The sequence below is a fragment of the Sabethes cyaneus genome, chromosome 3 (assembly GCF_943734655.1).
Source record: "Sabethes cyaneus chromosome 3, idSabCyanKW18_F2, whole genome shotgun sequence".
NCBI lineage: Eukaryota > Metazoa > Arthropoda > Insecta > Diptera > Culicidae > Sabethes > Sabethes cyaneus.
The window spans coordinates 220,090,174-220,106,044 of NC_071355.1; the positions used below are offsets into that span (position 1 = coordinate 220,090,174).

General features: G+C 42.1%; 1 protein-coding gene across 3 annotated transcripts in view; it reads left to right on the forward strand.

Annotated features, from left to right (window-relative positions):
• Positions 1-11,080, forward strand: part of LOC128743743 (1-phosphatidylinositol 4,5-bisphosphate phosphodiesterase classes I and II) — a 158,383-nt gene extending 147,303 nt beyond the window's left edge. For 2 of the 3 annotated variants that reach the window (XM_053840396.1, XM_053840395.1), the window contains exons 12-19: positions 6,796-7,009; positions 7,236-7,393; positions 7,776-7,946; positions 8,010-8,526; positions 8,675-9,408; positions 9,462-9,571; positions 9,633-9,777; positions 9,849-11,080. In XM_053840396.1, the coding sequence (XP_053696371.1) occupies positions 6,796-7,009; positions 7,236-7,393; positions 7,776-7,946; positions 8,010-8,526; positions 8,675-9,408; positions 9,462-9,571; positions 9,633-9,777; positions 9,849-10,100 (2,301 nt within the window). In that variant the 3' untranslated portion in view covers positions 10,101-11,080. The remainder of the gene's footprint in view (positions 1-6,795; positions 7,010-7,235; positions 7,394-7,775; positions 7,947-8,009; positions 8,527-8,674; positions 9,409-9,461; positions 9,572-9,632; positions 9,778-9,848) is intronic. The other variant, XM_053840397.1, reaches the window with a different exon arrangement.
• Positions 11,081-15,871: the final 4,791 nt, after the last annotated feature.

The window sequence follows — 15,871 nt, forward strand, 5'->3', positions numbered from 1 at the left end:
CTTACCTACTAACAATGTCGTGTGGCTCAGCCGTCATCCAAACCCGCAGTTATGAGATCAGGCAGCCGGGAACCACCCATCATCGCACATCCTAGCTTGGCTACTCAAAAGAGCATTACCGGGTAAGACCACGTGGAGGCGCTAGGTAGGGGCTTGGGATGGCTGGAGCTATGTTAGACGCTTCCTCATTTGCCTTCCCCATTTCATACCCCAAAGCTGAAACTAATACATGTGCACTTAAACTACAGCTGGTGCGAGCACCTTACGCACACACTCTGGGGCAGGATTTGCTGTGGGCCTGAAAAAAAAGTTGGTGTTACAAACATAACAATATTCGATAACCGATTTCAGTAGCAGTAGGTTAAATCCCAACGCGAAGAGACTCAAACTAGTTATGTCAGATTACAGTCAAGATAAACATCAGTAACGTAGTGGCGTCTAGCGTTAGAGGTACACTTAGGCAATTTGGTCATACATTCCGGTTATCTCCGTTATAGTGAATCTAAATAATCACAGCAGCAAAGTGTTTTTTCTTCGAAGGGTTAGAACATTTGATTGAGTACAGTGATTTGCTCTCATTTAGACGTGAGGCGATACACGCGGGCTACTGCTAGTATTATATATTTTAGGTTTGTATTTTTAATAAGACCTAAACTTGGACTGTAACCTAGACTTGGTCCCAAAATTGAACCTGAATTTTGACCTGAAATTATGCCTAGATTTTAACATTTGATGTGGGCTTGATTCAGCTTTTGGACTGAAATTGTACATTCATTTTGGCCTGGATTCGACTAATGACTTGGACCTGAAAGCAGATCTCGGATTTTACCCTAAAATTGGACGTGCACATGGACCCGCGTCTGGATTTCCTGTTAAAATTAAAATTACACTTGGATCGGGACCTATCGCCCAGTTAACTTCGAGTTACGATGCTGCCCAGATAGCATTTTCATATGTATGTGTGCTGAAAATCGTATGTCTCTCAGTCTTTATCATTATATACGACAAAAAATCAACTTGATCCCACTTTATCCAGCTTTAGTTACAATTTTGAGTTTGTTAGGAGATATTTACGATAGTTTTCGTACGTTGATATACGAGTTGGTGCTGGCTGGGTGGTCTAACAAGCCAGTCGTCGTGTTTTTGAATCTCGGCTTGGCGATGGTGTCCGTAACTGTCCTGTACTCTAACAGCCGGCCGCGTCGATAAAGAAGGGTCAAGTCTTAGAGCGACGTATAAGCTCAAAGCTTTGCATTTGGAACGGACCTGGGTTGACCTTGCCTAGGATGTGGATTTGATTCCAGATTTCGACCTGAAAATGGATCTAGACTTGAATTTGATTTTAGATCTTATTTTGTTCGGGTAACCATACTACTACGTCCTTTTGTGGTATGGAGCAAGGTTAGTCAAGAGAGGTTTTCTGATGTTCAAATTTGTTTATTACCCCTGCTGGGTACCTATTTTAACTCATCTTGGTAATGAATTGCATTTGTACTTGTAATTAGATTTTGACTTGGACTTAGAACTTAATGTGAACTTGAACATGGATTTGTACCTGGGCGTAGCCTTAGACTTGGAGCTAGGACTGAACTTACGCTTGGATCCTGGAAAAACAACCTTCAAGACTGTCGCAGAGGCTTTGTAAACACAGTGCCGTTGACCCCTTCAGATTCATAATACTCTTAGATCTGAATCTAGACATGAACCTGCCTATGGACCAGAATTTGAAATGAGTATTATATATGGATTTGAGTCTGCAACTGGACGTAGACTTAAACCTGAAATTAAACCTTGGGCTTGATTCAGGCATGGACTTGGATATAAAATTGGACCTGGACCTGGACCTGGACCTGGACCTGGACCTGGACCTGGACCTGGACCTGGACCTGGACCTGGACCTGGACCTGGACCTGGACCTGGACCTGGACCTGGACCTGGACCTGGACCTGGACCTGGACCTGGACCTGGACCTGGACCTGGACCTGGACCTGGACCTGGACCTGGATCTGGACCTGGACCTGGACCTGGACCTGGACCTCGACCTGGACTTGGACCTCGACTTGGACTTGGGCTTGGACATTCCAGTGAAATCTGACCTTCCCTTGGATTTAAAATCTGACCTACACTTTCGGTGGATTCATTTTTTGTATTTTTGAAAATTTCACATGAAGTTAAAACAGTGGATTTTACCGGGCCAAAGTGCTCCGAAGCGTCCAAAAACGCCTCCGTATTGGCCTCCGTATTTTGGGATGCACATGGCATAATATTTGTGGACTATCTTGAAAAAGGTAAAACCGTAACCGGAGCATACTATTCTTCATTATTGGACCGATTGAAAATCGAAAACGCCGAAAAGCGACCGCATTTGAAGAAGTAAAATTCGCTTTATCATCACGACAATGCGCCTGTTCATTTATGCTTAGTTGCACTAGCTCAATTGCATGAAACCGGTTTTGAATTGGTTCCTCAGCCACTGTATTCACCAGACCTGGCCCCCAGCGACTATTACTTGTTTCCTAACCTGAAGAGATGGCTAACCGGTAAGCGTTTTTACTCAAATGAGGAGCTCAAACTGAGGCGTATTTTGGAAATAAAACCGACTTTGGCCAAAAAAAACGTCTCCGTGTTTCATTTTTCAGGTACTTATCAGACTGCTTACTATGGTAAATTTTATGATAAATTTTTGACAAATAATAATTTTTCTTGATAGCTGACAAAATTTATTATGTTTTCATAAAAAATTGTTTACTTTGTCATGCTTGGTTCGTGAGATATGAATTTTGGAAGCAATGAAAATCAATTTCTTCGGTCATAGTTGAGGAAAAACTAAAAGCTAACCTCGTGTTTTTGTCTTGACCCTTAGGAAGGTTGATTATATTTTTTATAGCAGTAATTTTTTACTATCGATGAAGGGGACTGTAGAAGAAAATAATGAAACAAAGATGTTGATAGTGTTCAAACAGAATGGGACAAGGCGTGAAGTAAAACGAGGGTTAAAGAGGGTTTACGTTAAAGTTTAGTATAACTCGTTTACCGAGACAACGAAATTTTACAGGCATTTGCTACTGGTAATGGTAACTTCTCGTTTATTAGTTTCCAATTGGAGGGAAAATCTACATCTACGATGACGACATAACCCTACTCGTATCCAGACTGAATACCAAGGCATTTACTAGGGAAAGGTACTCAAAAAGGTTATGAAAAGTGTATTCAGATGGGCGGCCGAGCCTCGGAAAAATCTAATCACCTGTATATTTGGCGAAAAAAGATACACCGCAAACTCCAGGAAATTCATCACTATCCAATTTCGATGGAGTATGGCCGATAAGCAGCCGAGATCACTTTTGCGAATCTTACTGACATGGAGTTAACACCGGTGGAACCCTTCCCAGTGCCAATCAGGAGACTGGCAGACTAGTCGATTAAAGGCCAATTGAAGTAAAGTACCAAGTAAAGATAGAGTGATTCACGGCTTTAGAACGAGTCAAATACATATATTTTATCCACGTGTGCACGAATGGCTTTCTGGAAGAAGATGGTCGAGTGGGTTTTGCCATAGTTGATGGAATCAACAATCGACAAACAAAGGAGGGAGAGAATACTGTTTTGTGTTGGATACTAGAGCATACCGGAATCCCAGGAAACACCGAAGCTGATACGATGGCCAACAAAGGAAGAGAAAGCGAAATAGTTAATCCCAAGATTGCAACACTGGACACGATTCGACGGTGCTGGCAGATTCTGGAACAAGCATAGGAATCGGAATGGTTCGAAGCTCGGGATGTGAAACTTAAAAAGATTAAACCATCTACGGCGACATGAAAGATCAAGAAGGATCGGAGTGAGCAGAGGATCTTGACCCGGTTGCGGATCAGGCATACCCGGATGACTCATGGCTGGCTGATCGAAAAACGGGAGAAGAATACATGCCAACATTGTGGAACACATCTCTCAGTGGATCATATCCTTACCGAGTGATTGAAGTTTTTGGTTTGTCTTAGTAGAATACGGAACCTGAAAGTAAATAAAAAGAAAACTTTCCAATTAAATTCTACCACAGACAAACAGACGAGACACTCGCGTTAATTCTATCATCCAATCAAAAACCACTCATTTTTCAAAAAAGCATGTTTCGCAACATGGCCATACCGCGGCGCGCGAGTGTTGCTTCAAGTTTTCATTATTAAACCATACAAATGTAAAAACCCTACAGCATAAAACCCTGCAAATTCAAGCTACTTCGCAACATGCATAACAGAGGGTGCTAGTGTGCAAGTAAAATATGTAGGACGATGGTTTTTAAAAGATTTTCTTCTATGTGTCATGTCAGTTCGTCAGTGACTCTACTATGTATATTTATTCGCTACATTGTCGCGTTACATAGAAGAATTTAATTGGAAAGTTAGAAGTTAATACCTATGAAATAGTATTGTTTGAGTTAGTCACCGCTCACTTTTATAATTTTAGTTGAATTATACTATGAAATACTATTTTTTGATGTAGACAGAAAGACAAAGTACTAAAATATATAAAATCGGTAGACATTGATAAGAAGTTATGAATGTGTTAATTTTTTTATTTGCTAATTTTTTTTAAAGAGCTGAATGACCTTTCATGTTAAAGGCTCATTAATAAAAACCTTAGCAAACTAAAAAAATCGTTTGTTGGTTTGACTACAATAGACCTTCCTCTGTCTATTTGTGCCTAAAAATAACTCAATCCGCCAGCATTGTTGGAGTTTTAAAATACATCGCACGCTTAATAAGAGGTTTCGCAGTCCGCAGTGGTTCAAAAATTCGCCAATAATTGCGATCCACAGGGCCTGGGAGTCACTATACCGCCCGTGCTCGTCGCACTCGATACTCAACAGTGTGTGAGTCGAGTCGAGTTGCTCGACATGGCTTTGCCCATTGGGCTAAAGAGGGACGGATCATAAGCGTTGCTTCAATGACCCTGTCTTACCTAATTTTCCGCGCTTTCTACTTCATACCTTGTTCCATTCTTTTTGGACACTATCAACACCTTTATTTCATAACGTTTTTCCATCATTCCCGTCGTCGATTGTGAAAGCTACCGTTATAAAAATTAAAAAAAGAAGTAATTTCCGAGAAAGTCGGATAACTTCCGTTGAAGTTTTTTGGGAAAAATTTCTTACCTCGATTTTTTGTAAATATGATTTTCATTCATAAGTTTATTAACAACTCGCTTACAAAATTTTATGAAATTCAGAAACCCTTCAGTCCATGCTGTAAGATACTTTTGAAAAAATACCCAAAACCTCATTTCCTGAACGTAGAATTGATCAGATCTGCATTGGATGGTAGCATTTCCTGCATATTTGTCATTCAAAATTTTATTTAGAATTTCTGAATTTTATTTAGAATGTTCGAAACAGATTTTGTTTCGTCTTTCGTAATAATCAACTGAGAAGGTGCTAAACCCAACTATTCCTGCCATTCAGAGCTGTCGCATTCATTATTCAGATTTAATCACAATGATTGAATGACAGTAGCAGATACGGCAGCTATGGTTAAATCGCAGGAAAATTATTTTCAACATTCGACATTGTGTCACCGAAGTCGACAGGGCGACATTTGCTGATTCTGATTTCACAGCAACCGTCTCGAATAGTACACCATGAATAAAACAAAGAGAAACAAGAGTATTTTTAAACCTGATTTAGTATTGAAGAACGATGCTACTAGTGTACGATAAAATTATTCTACCAAGTTATAAATGATGATTTAGATATTTCGTTGCATGATACTGAAGTTGTACAATGAGAATCAGGTTCTTTACGGTCAGTTTCCCGGACAAAAGTTCTCTAAAGCCACTGGTCGAGGTGATGTCCCTGGCAAATTCAAATTCGTTTTTGGCGACAAATTTGCAAGAAAGTATCTGGGCTTTCCTGCAGTCTATTCTGGACCTATTTACAGCTGCGAAAATATTCAAGTTTTCGTAACAAATAAGTTTATGAATTTCAAAATATACAAGCAGAAGTGCCTGAAAAAGCATATTATTCTGTACATTAAAGGTCACAATTGACCTATAAAATATTGGTCTGATTTGGCAAACTGTCACTAGCGGAGAAGTAATACAATGGTATAACGGGGTGGATTTCGTCGAAAAGGACATCAATCCACCTAGCTTCCCTCAATTCGGCCCAATTGAGGAATATCAGGCAATATTGTCAAGCAGAAGTTGAAGAAGAATGGAAAGATGATTCAGAATGCGACAGCGATGGTGGAACAAAATGGCCGTTTAGGTTAGCTACCAAAGTGTCCAAACTATGATGAGTGGTAATGGAAGCAAAATTCGAGATTTCTTCAAAACCACATCGGAATATTTCCTTTGTTACTTTCCCTTTAAAGTGCAATAAATGACTATCATTTTGAGTAGGTACTCAACATTTTTATTTGAGTCGTTTTTTTGTGTCCAGTTATCAGTTATTAGACGACGTAATCTTTATTCTGTAAATATCAGCAAATTGCTATTGAAAATTTGTATCAAACCACTATAATTTTATCTTAATTTGTGAACATAGCTCAGGCCACTGCTTAATAGGTCGAAAATAAGCCTTCCTCTCCATTTACATATTTTTGATACGGTTGTTTTCGGCTAAAATACCAGCGAGCGATATTGCAGCTTGGGGAAACACATTCCGGAATGATGTAAAACTTTTTCTTAGTCATTATGCATGTAGTAAACAAATTTAACACTGACATTTATATTACTTTGTGTTTTCTTTTCGTTCCAAAACCACTCTGCAACGGTGCGCTTCACGCCTGGGAGCAGCAAATTCGCCAGAGTTCGAAGGAAAGCACCGGATCGTCTGATACGGATAGCTCCAGCGACGACGAGTCGATGCCGGGTGTACCGGTCGGACCCATCGGATCCACCGAAGCGGATAAAGTGCCGCAGACCAAAGAGACTGAAGCGGGGGCGGAGATCTCCGCCCTCGTAAACTACGTTCAACCTGTACATTTTAGTAGTTTTGAGAATTCCGAAAGTAAGTACCGCACCGTCGTCCTGGCTGGTTAGGCGGGTCCTCGACAGGGGAAGGTTTCGCTATCCCCTGCACGCCTCGAACGATGGGCAGATGGCGCGAAAAAGAACCGCACGCTAAATGTAATTAATTTTTATGCTCCAATAAATCCCCCGGTTTCGTCTTTCTCTGTTTATTTTGTTTGTTGTCTATTTCCGTCGGCTCCGAACGAATGCTGCTGCTGCTGCAGAGAAGGGACGCTACTACGAGATGTCTTCGTTTGACGAGAAACAGGCGACCACGCTGCTCAAGGAGCGACCGATAGAATTCGTCAACTATAACAAACATCAGCTGTCGCGTGTCTATCCGGCGGGAACGCGTTTCGACAGTTCCAACTTTATGCCACAGGTGAGTGAATGTGGGAGGGCCCGGTCGTAACAGGTGTTTTGGCGGGGAACATTAAACGAGCTAAAGGGATTGTGAGATGGTTGCATGGTGTAGGGTGTAGGCGGTGTCTGTTTTCATTGGCGGCGGGCGGCGGTTATACATAGTAGGAAAAGCGTAGTTTAGATGGTAAAGATGTAGACTTTAACGTAAACCATCACCACGTCGTTTAATTTTGTTCGCCACACTTTGTGGGTGTGTGCGGATTAATGTTCGTTACTATGTTTATGTTCGGTTAGGAAAATCATCATTTTCATATTTTATACTGTTTATATAACTTTTAGAAGTTGTTTTCAGCAATGAGTTATGCTTACTTAAATTAATAAAAATTTTATTTCAACTCCAGTTGTTTTGGAATGCTGGCTGCCAGTTGGTGGCACTAAACTATCAGACACTTGATCTCGCTATGCAGCTTAATCTGGGCCTGTTCGAATACAACCACCGGTGTGGGTTTTTGTTAAAACCGGAATTCATGCGACGAAAAGATCGCCGGTTGGATCCGTTTGCCGAAAGCACGGTAACTGCCTTCGAATCACACTAATTCAGCTTAAAATTAAAAGCCATATTTTTCTTATAATAGGTGGACGGCATCATCGCAGGAACGGTGATTGTCACGGTACTATCCGGCCAGTTTCTGACGGATAAAAAGGTTGGCACCTACGTGGAGGTAGACATGTTTGGTTTGCCGGCCGATACGGTGCGGAAAAAATTTCGCAGCAAAATCGTCCGTGAAAACGGAATCAATCCGATCTACGGTGAGGACCCGTTCGTGTTTAAGAAAGTTGTTCTGCCCGAACTGGCCAGTATTCGAATAGCGGCATATGAAGAAGGTGGCAAACTGATTGGACATCGTGTGCTTCCGGTGATAGGGATGTGTCCTGGATTTAGGCATCTAACGTTGCGAACCGAGGTTGGTCAACCCATACCACTGGCAACGCTGTTTTTGTCGATTGTTGTAAAAGATTACGTTCCGGATGGACTGTCCGAGCTGGCAGAAGCGCTAGCCAACCCGATCAAGTATCAAAGTGAACTGGAAAAGCGATCGGAACAATTGGCTGTTCTACAGGAAGATATGGAACCGGTTGAGGATGATTCATGTAAGAAATTTTCAAATACTTTCAACGTGCTTACTAAAACTAAGAAGTTTTAAGTTTAATTATTATGTTATCAAATATGATTATAATTTATTTCCTATCCTGCATGGCTTGGTGGACGTAACTTGTATCTCTATATATCAACCTGCAGTTGTGATTGTTTCCCTAGGTGCGAGAAAGGATACGCTTAGGACTGCAGACTTTGCCACCGGAAGTCCAAAGCATAGGGCTAGCGTTCAAGTGTCGTCACTGTCGTCGGTTGTTGCGGCAGCAGCGTCCACCGATAGCGATCATGACCATCGCGAAACACCACTGGAAGCGATTTCGAAAGTAGTGGCACTACCTGTGGCGCAGCCTTCGTTCGATCAACCGAGTCCGCTTCTGGTTAAGCAGAGCACTATTCAATCGGACAGACATCAGCCGTCGGCACAATCATCTACTGACCAGTCAGCGGATTCTGGAAAAATTGTTGCTGATCCATTGGAGAAAATTTTCGAAGACAAACAGGTGCGAAAAAAGCGAGAAGCTTTGGAAAAGGAGCTGAAAGCTCTTAAAAAGAGCCACGACAAGGAGAAGATCAAGGTGACTTCACAGAAAAGTGGTGATCTCAGTGATGGCATCAAAAGGAGTAAGTTTGGAATGGGCAACAAATTGGTTAAGCGATTCAGCAGTAAGAATATGGCCGATATGAACATAAGGATACCACCGTGCTCAACCGATGCAGATGCTTGCGATAATAGTGTTCACGGGGAGAAACTGAAACAAATCTGTCGGGATCACGCGAGCAGTTTTCGGGACGTGTTGGAAAAGTATCACGAAGTGATTTACAATCTCGCTGAAGATTTACTTCGACAATCACAGGAAAATCAGATGAAACAGCTGAAGGTAAGCAGTCCATATCGGTTGGTACGAACGACTTGTTTTCACAACATTTATAGGTGCAACTGGAGCGAGAAACCAGTGAAGTGATGCGACAACTGCAGTCGTCCAGAAAGAACGAAGTGAAACAACTTGCGCAGGTGCACAAAGATAAGGATGAGTTAGAGAGGTAAAAGTCAAAATACCACGACACAGTGTTCAACTATCATCACGTAAAATTTCGCTTTTAGGATGAAACGAGAGGTGGACTCGACGCTAGTGGAAAAAGGCGTGGCGGAACGTGTTCGACTGACAGCAACCTACGAACGAAAACGAGAAGAGCTTCAACGACAGCACGACTCGGTTAAGCAGGGCCTGGAAGACCATCGAACAAAGGTACAATCCATTTGCCGGGTCTTTCATCTTTGCCCTGTGGTTCTAATTAAAATGAAATACTTTTTTTCTAGGCCAAAATCATGTTGGAGAAGGAAGCCGAATCTCACGCGTGCATATCGGAAACGTTTCTGGCTCATTTGAACACCAGCAGCAGCACGACCAGCTGCTCGACGGTGGTTACGCTGCCGCCAACGTCACTGTCCAGCGGTAACCTGTGCAGCAGTGCCGGAGGCGGCGTTGGAGCGGCGGCCATAACGAAATCCGTTTCCTCGTCGAATGCCCACGAAAACAATGTTAACAATACTCACGTGCAGCTCGAGTGATATGCTAAAACCTAGTCATTTAGAATCTAGAAACGGAAAGAAGGGAATGGTGAGGATGAAGACTCTATCGTTTATTTGTTGGGGTTAGAAGGTAAAACTACAAACTGCGTTTGGGTTTCACTGCATTTTGGTTAAATGAAAACAGATCAATTTCTGTCTCCTGCCTGACTGAAGTTTTGTAGTGGTATGCGCAGGGCTGCATTCATAATTTGTTATCCTTTTCGAATGTGGTCCGTGATGACGGTGTCTTTTGGCCTAACTAGACTTATTTTATCGGGATTGATAGTCGATAAAAACTGTACGATTTTGGGTTTTGTTCTTTATAGACCAGTAGAAGAACCGAACGTTCCACGTTCTTGGTAGGTAATACCGATTTTACCGTAGTAGTCAAAGCAGAAAACAATAATGTAGCGAAAATGAGAATTTTCACCAGATTGAATAACTCGCGGACGGGTAAAAAACGAGTAATATCAAACTAATTAACAGCATAAAACATATGAATATAAAATAGATTTTTGAAAAAAAGTTAGTTACATACGAGAAATAACCGAATGAAGCAGTATTTTGAATCAACTTGGATTAGACGATTGCAGATGAATCTCATTAGTGCAAAATAGATTTGATACATGGGTTTCGACAACAGGAAGCTTTTCAGTTAGGTCCAGCCATGAAAAAACACATACCCGCATACACACTCTCGCTTTGTGCTGAACTATGCTATACCAGGGCTAGTTTGAAGAATGGTACTGGCTCAAGGTGACATAATGAACCCTCTTGTTCAGAAGTAAATTAAAAATAGTCTTCACATTTCCTGATTATAAAAAGCGAGATCGGTTGAAAAGTAACAAAAGTACCTATTTGGAAAATAGGATGAAAACACCGGATGATACGATCTTCTTGCTTCTCACTTTATAGTGATACTACAAAAAAAAGAAACGAAGTGCAGAATACAGAAAAAGACCTGATCGTCGTTGCCATCAGCAGCCGAGGGCCGGGAGGGGGGAGGGAGGTACTCGTGCTGTTTCGAGTCGAGCATTCATCTCCATTCCATCTTTAACCATATTTACCAGTCATTTTCGACCTGGTAGAGCCGCCCAGTTAGCTTTGAGGTACGATGCAGGTCTAACAAGCCAGTCGTCGTATGTTCGAATCTCGGATAAGCGATCCTGCTAGATAATGTCAGTAGGATTGTTGCACTAGCCCCGTAACTGTCCTGTACTCTAACAGCCGACTGCGTAGTCTGTTGATAGAGAAGGGTCAAGTCTTAGAAAGACGTTTAAGCTTTTGATGGTCGAGGGAAATCTCTCCGAGAAGTGCTTGTGTCTCGTTATTCCTACCAATCTCCGCTTTCAGTTTATACTCCGCCAAATATTGTCCGCAGTACCTTCCGCTCGAACACGGCAAGGGCGCGTATGGCCTCCGTGTGCAGCGTTACGGCTTTAAGTCCATAAAGAACTACTGGTCTCATAATGGTTTTGTGCATCTTCAGTTTCATATGGCGGCGTATGTTTCTTGATCGTAGCGTTTTGCGAAGGCAAAGAAGGCCCGATTTCCCGCTTGAATGTGCCGCTGGATCTCCTTACTAGTACTGTTGTCCTCGGTCACCAGCGATCCCAAATACATGAACTCATCTAGTTTGTTGCCATCAACGGTTACTGTCCGTGGGATGCAAGCGTTTTTTTTTCTTTGAGCCTCTTTCTTTCATGTATTTGGTTTTCGATGCATTTATTTTTAGCCCAATCCTCCGCTTTCAGTCTGGCGTAGATTGCTTCCGCCGTCGCAAAGTTCCTCGCTATCAAAATCATCTGCAAAGCGTAGGAGTTGGCTACCGTTGGTCAAAAACGCGCCTCTTATTTCGATGAACACTCGTTGGATCACTCCCTCAAGAGCGATGTTGAATAACATGCATGATAAGCCGTCACCTTGCCTCAAGCCTAGTCGAGTCTCGAAGGGACTCGAGAGTGTCCCCTAGTTACGCACGAAACTCATCACTCGATCCAATATAGCTCTGATCAGGCGCGTCAGTTTATCCGGAAAACCGTGTTCGTGCATTATCTGCCATCTGCCACTTCGATTGACTGTATCGTATGCCGCTTTAAAATCAATGAAGATGTGACGCGTGGGTAGGTTGCACTCCCGATATTTCTCCTCTTCTGTTGGGTACTCTTACCACTGCGTCCAGTATTTTGAACTATTGTGGTATGCCGCTTTTTGTTACTTTTACTCTACGCTTACCTATGACTTATTGAGGAAGTGACAGGCTGGTAGCTGGAGCGAGACATGTGCCGATCAGGGATGACTAGGTTTATGAACCTGGCTACCCTGATCGGCGACGCCAACCAGATCTTCCCTTTTTGAGATACTACAGTTTGCGTCTTATTTGTGCTCCACAATTGCAGAGCAACTGTTCCGAGATTAAATATCATCTTTTACGAAACCGAGATTCCGAAGATGATATTTACTCGGACAATGTCCTGTCGCAAGACCGGTAAGCCTGCTGAGAACTCTCTTAGTGGGTCTCAGCGACTTTTGAGTAACTATCATCCTCGACGTTATATATTTTAGATTGTTTGAGCGATTGTACAGCCACATCTTCGTTTGTCGACTCACAACAAGTCGGCGCACAATGGTCGGAAATTTAAAATTCTTGGCCAAAACCTCAAGATGATGAGATTCCATGTTTTTCGGGTTGCTGATTTCAAAAATGATAATGAAAATGTGAAATTCAAAATGGCTGACCCAAAATGGTGGCCTTTTTTGTTAAATTTTAAAGTTTTTGATGTAAATTTCGTCGAAAGGTGACTTCCAGATCGTTGAGTTCAACAATAAAACTCAATATGTAAAATGGCTGACTAATATGGTGATCCTTTTTGGTTTATATCTGGCTCAGCGCGTTTTTGGTCCTATTTTTAAAAAACAAAATTGAATTAAATAACAAATCAAATTCAAAATCGCCCTTTTTTCCCTATTAAAATCGCAAAATTCTATATTCCATTAGGTTGTGCAATATTACTTTGAAATATAATATTAATCGGAATGATCATCGCTGTTACTTTCATCACTGTCGCCGATTTTATCGCTGTAGGTGTCATACAATATTGTGTAGCACAATAACACGATTGCAAGCAAGTATTCTTCAAAAAATATCTTCCATTATCTTCTCTCTCGTATATTTTCTCGAGAAGTAAGTATCCTGATGCTTTATATTGTTGTTGCGCGATTCCCAAGCTCCAGAATTTGTGCGGATACTTTCCAATGTTCAATAATACGTCTTGCAGTATTTCCGGCATTAGAATTGCCCAACCCTGGTTTCGAGCGATCAATAAGCAAGTTTGAATGCTTATGCATGTTTGTATCTATAATTTCCATGTTTCAACCGTTTTCTTTTCAGCATTCTGAGCGTTCACTTGATTCGGCAAATAATAATGTGGCCCGTCTACTTTAATTTCTTCTTTTGGAGACACTGCTGCCAGTTACCCTCATCCATTCGTTAATTTGCAGAATCTCTAAAATGAATCGTAGGAGTTATTAATTTTTGATAATCTGTCACATTAAGAACGATCAGGTGCTGTTAGAGTCAGTAGGATCGTTGAACTAGCTTCGTAATTGTCCTGTACTCGCTAAGTCTGTCGATAAAGAAGGGAAGTGTCTAAAGATGGTTATCCGCTAGGCTTCGCTCTGCACCATCAACGGTTTATTTGTAAAGAACAGGATAATAGCAAAAAACATGTTAAAAACTAGGACAGGTTGTTTGGAGCATCAAAAGCTCACCCGTCCGACTTCACCTATAAGTACGCGTCAACACTAAATCTCCATTTTTTCGTGGAGTTGCAAATAGTTGCAAAAAAGCTACATACCCTTCGAACCGTCACAATCTGGCGCTCACAAAAATATATAACATTCGACGGCACATCGCGGCACAAAAAGTAAATGCCAATTTCATTGCGCGCGCTAATTGAAAAAACTAGCATTTCCGAAGGAAATTTTAATCGTCGTAAAAGTATATATATAACGAAAAAAACTGAATTCGCATATAACGTTAATGAAGTACATACCTTCAGAAACGTTATCCATTTTGGTTGATTGTTATTTGATAATGCGGTAACGAACTACATGCGTTATTGCCAAGAGCCACAAAACGTATGCAGGCCGCGCTAGCAAAGAGTCTCTCATACAACGACGTTTGACAGTACGCCAAACTATAAATCTACATTGTCGATACTTGATATTACAGGATCTGATAAAATGACTTATTCTACGTGTAATTATATCAGAATATGTCATGAATGATAACTTTCGATTTTGGAGGTTTTGGCCAGGTTTTTAAGGTTTCCAACCACTGTGCGGCGTGTTGACAATAGACGAGAATCAGGACTGAACCTCTGCTAGCGCATCGTTCAAGGCCTGTTCCTCCCCTATTCTGCTCTCCACCTCCTTCGTTTCTTTGTTTTTCGGCAGAGAGAGCATGCATGGTAAGAAATCGTCCACTGCATCAGTGACCGACTTGATGCAGCAAGGGCAAATTACTGTGGAGGGAACCCTGGTACTCCACAGCCTTCGTTGCGGCGAGAGAATTCATAGAGCCCCCTCCACCATTTATCCCTCGGAACGGGTCGCGTCACACTTTGGATTAGGGGTTTATCCATTCAAGTCTTTACATAATAACCATAGATAACATCTATTAAAACCATCCTCCTTTTAGAGGCTTTGGACCCTCTGCTTTGGTTCTTAGTAGTCATACCTTCTACAAGAACCGTCTTGTAGGCAGAGAGTTTACACTCAGCATTCGCATGAGTGCCTCCTTCTCTGTTCGCATACGACCCTAGTTTCCACCGGTTGTCCGATTTCCACTAAGGAACGTATCCCGGATGGTACCACGAGGAGGTAGAGATAAGAGTTGTTGAATAAGATGCTGTGGAACTTCATGGTGGTTCTAGAGCGCATTATTCAACCATTTACCATCTCGATATTTCTGCAAGGTCTGTCGAATGGTAAAAATCTGGTCCATTGTAGCGCGAGGCCCCCTTATGCCCGGTAATTCCCTGTGCTATTGGTGACAGCCGGCGTAACAGCATCTTGGAGAGTTTCTTGTGAGCGGCGTTTACCAGCGTTGTGCCGCGATAGTTGCAGCAGGCGAGCCGATCTCCCTTTTTATAAATGGGACTCCTTCTATTCATTTCTCCGGCAGCTTCTCCTTCTCATAACTCTTGGAAATAGCCCAGTGAGGGTCGTTGCCGGCGTTTCTCGGCCATGTTTATGAAGTGCTGCCAGTAGTCGATCCTTACCAGCGGATTGTTCTTCAGCAACCCTATTTTTCGTTTGATTTCTTGGAGATCAGGTGCTGAGACTTTACTATCTTCCATAGGCGCTCCTAGACAGAGCTTTAACTGATTATTTTTTTCACACCCACATCCAGAGCCGTAGCATGCGGTTGACCAGACTGGCCCCCGCCAAGGGCGCCAGCTCTTAGGGGCGCCAAAAAGAACATGCATTTCAGTAAAACATTAGCTATAACACATGCATTAAAAAACTGGATAGATTTTAGCTATTTTTAATGCCACGTTATCAGTTGATTTGCCTGCAGCAGCCATGGCAAAAACAGTCAAAAAACTACGCGCAATGCTTTGTTCGTACTACAATCTTCACTCCGGAGCGAACAAGTCGGACATGGTGAAGCTCTTTGTATCCGCTGAATAGAGCCTATCTGGCATTCACAACATCCTCTCCCGCGAGAAAGGCGAAAGCGTTGAACGAAAGCCGGGTTCCGGCCG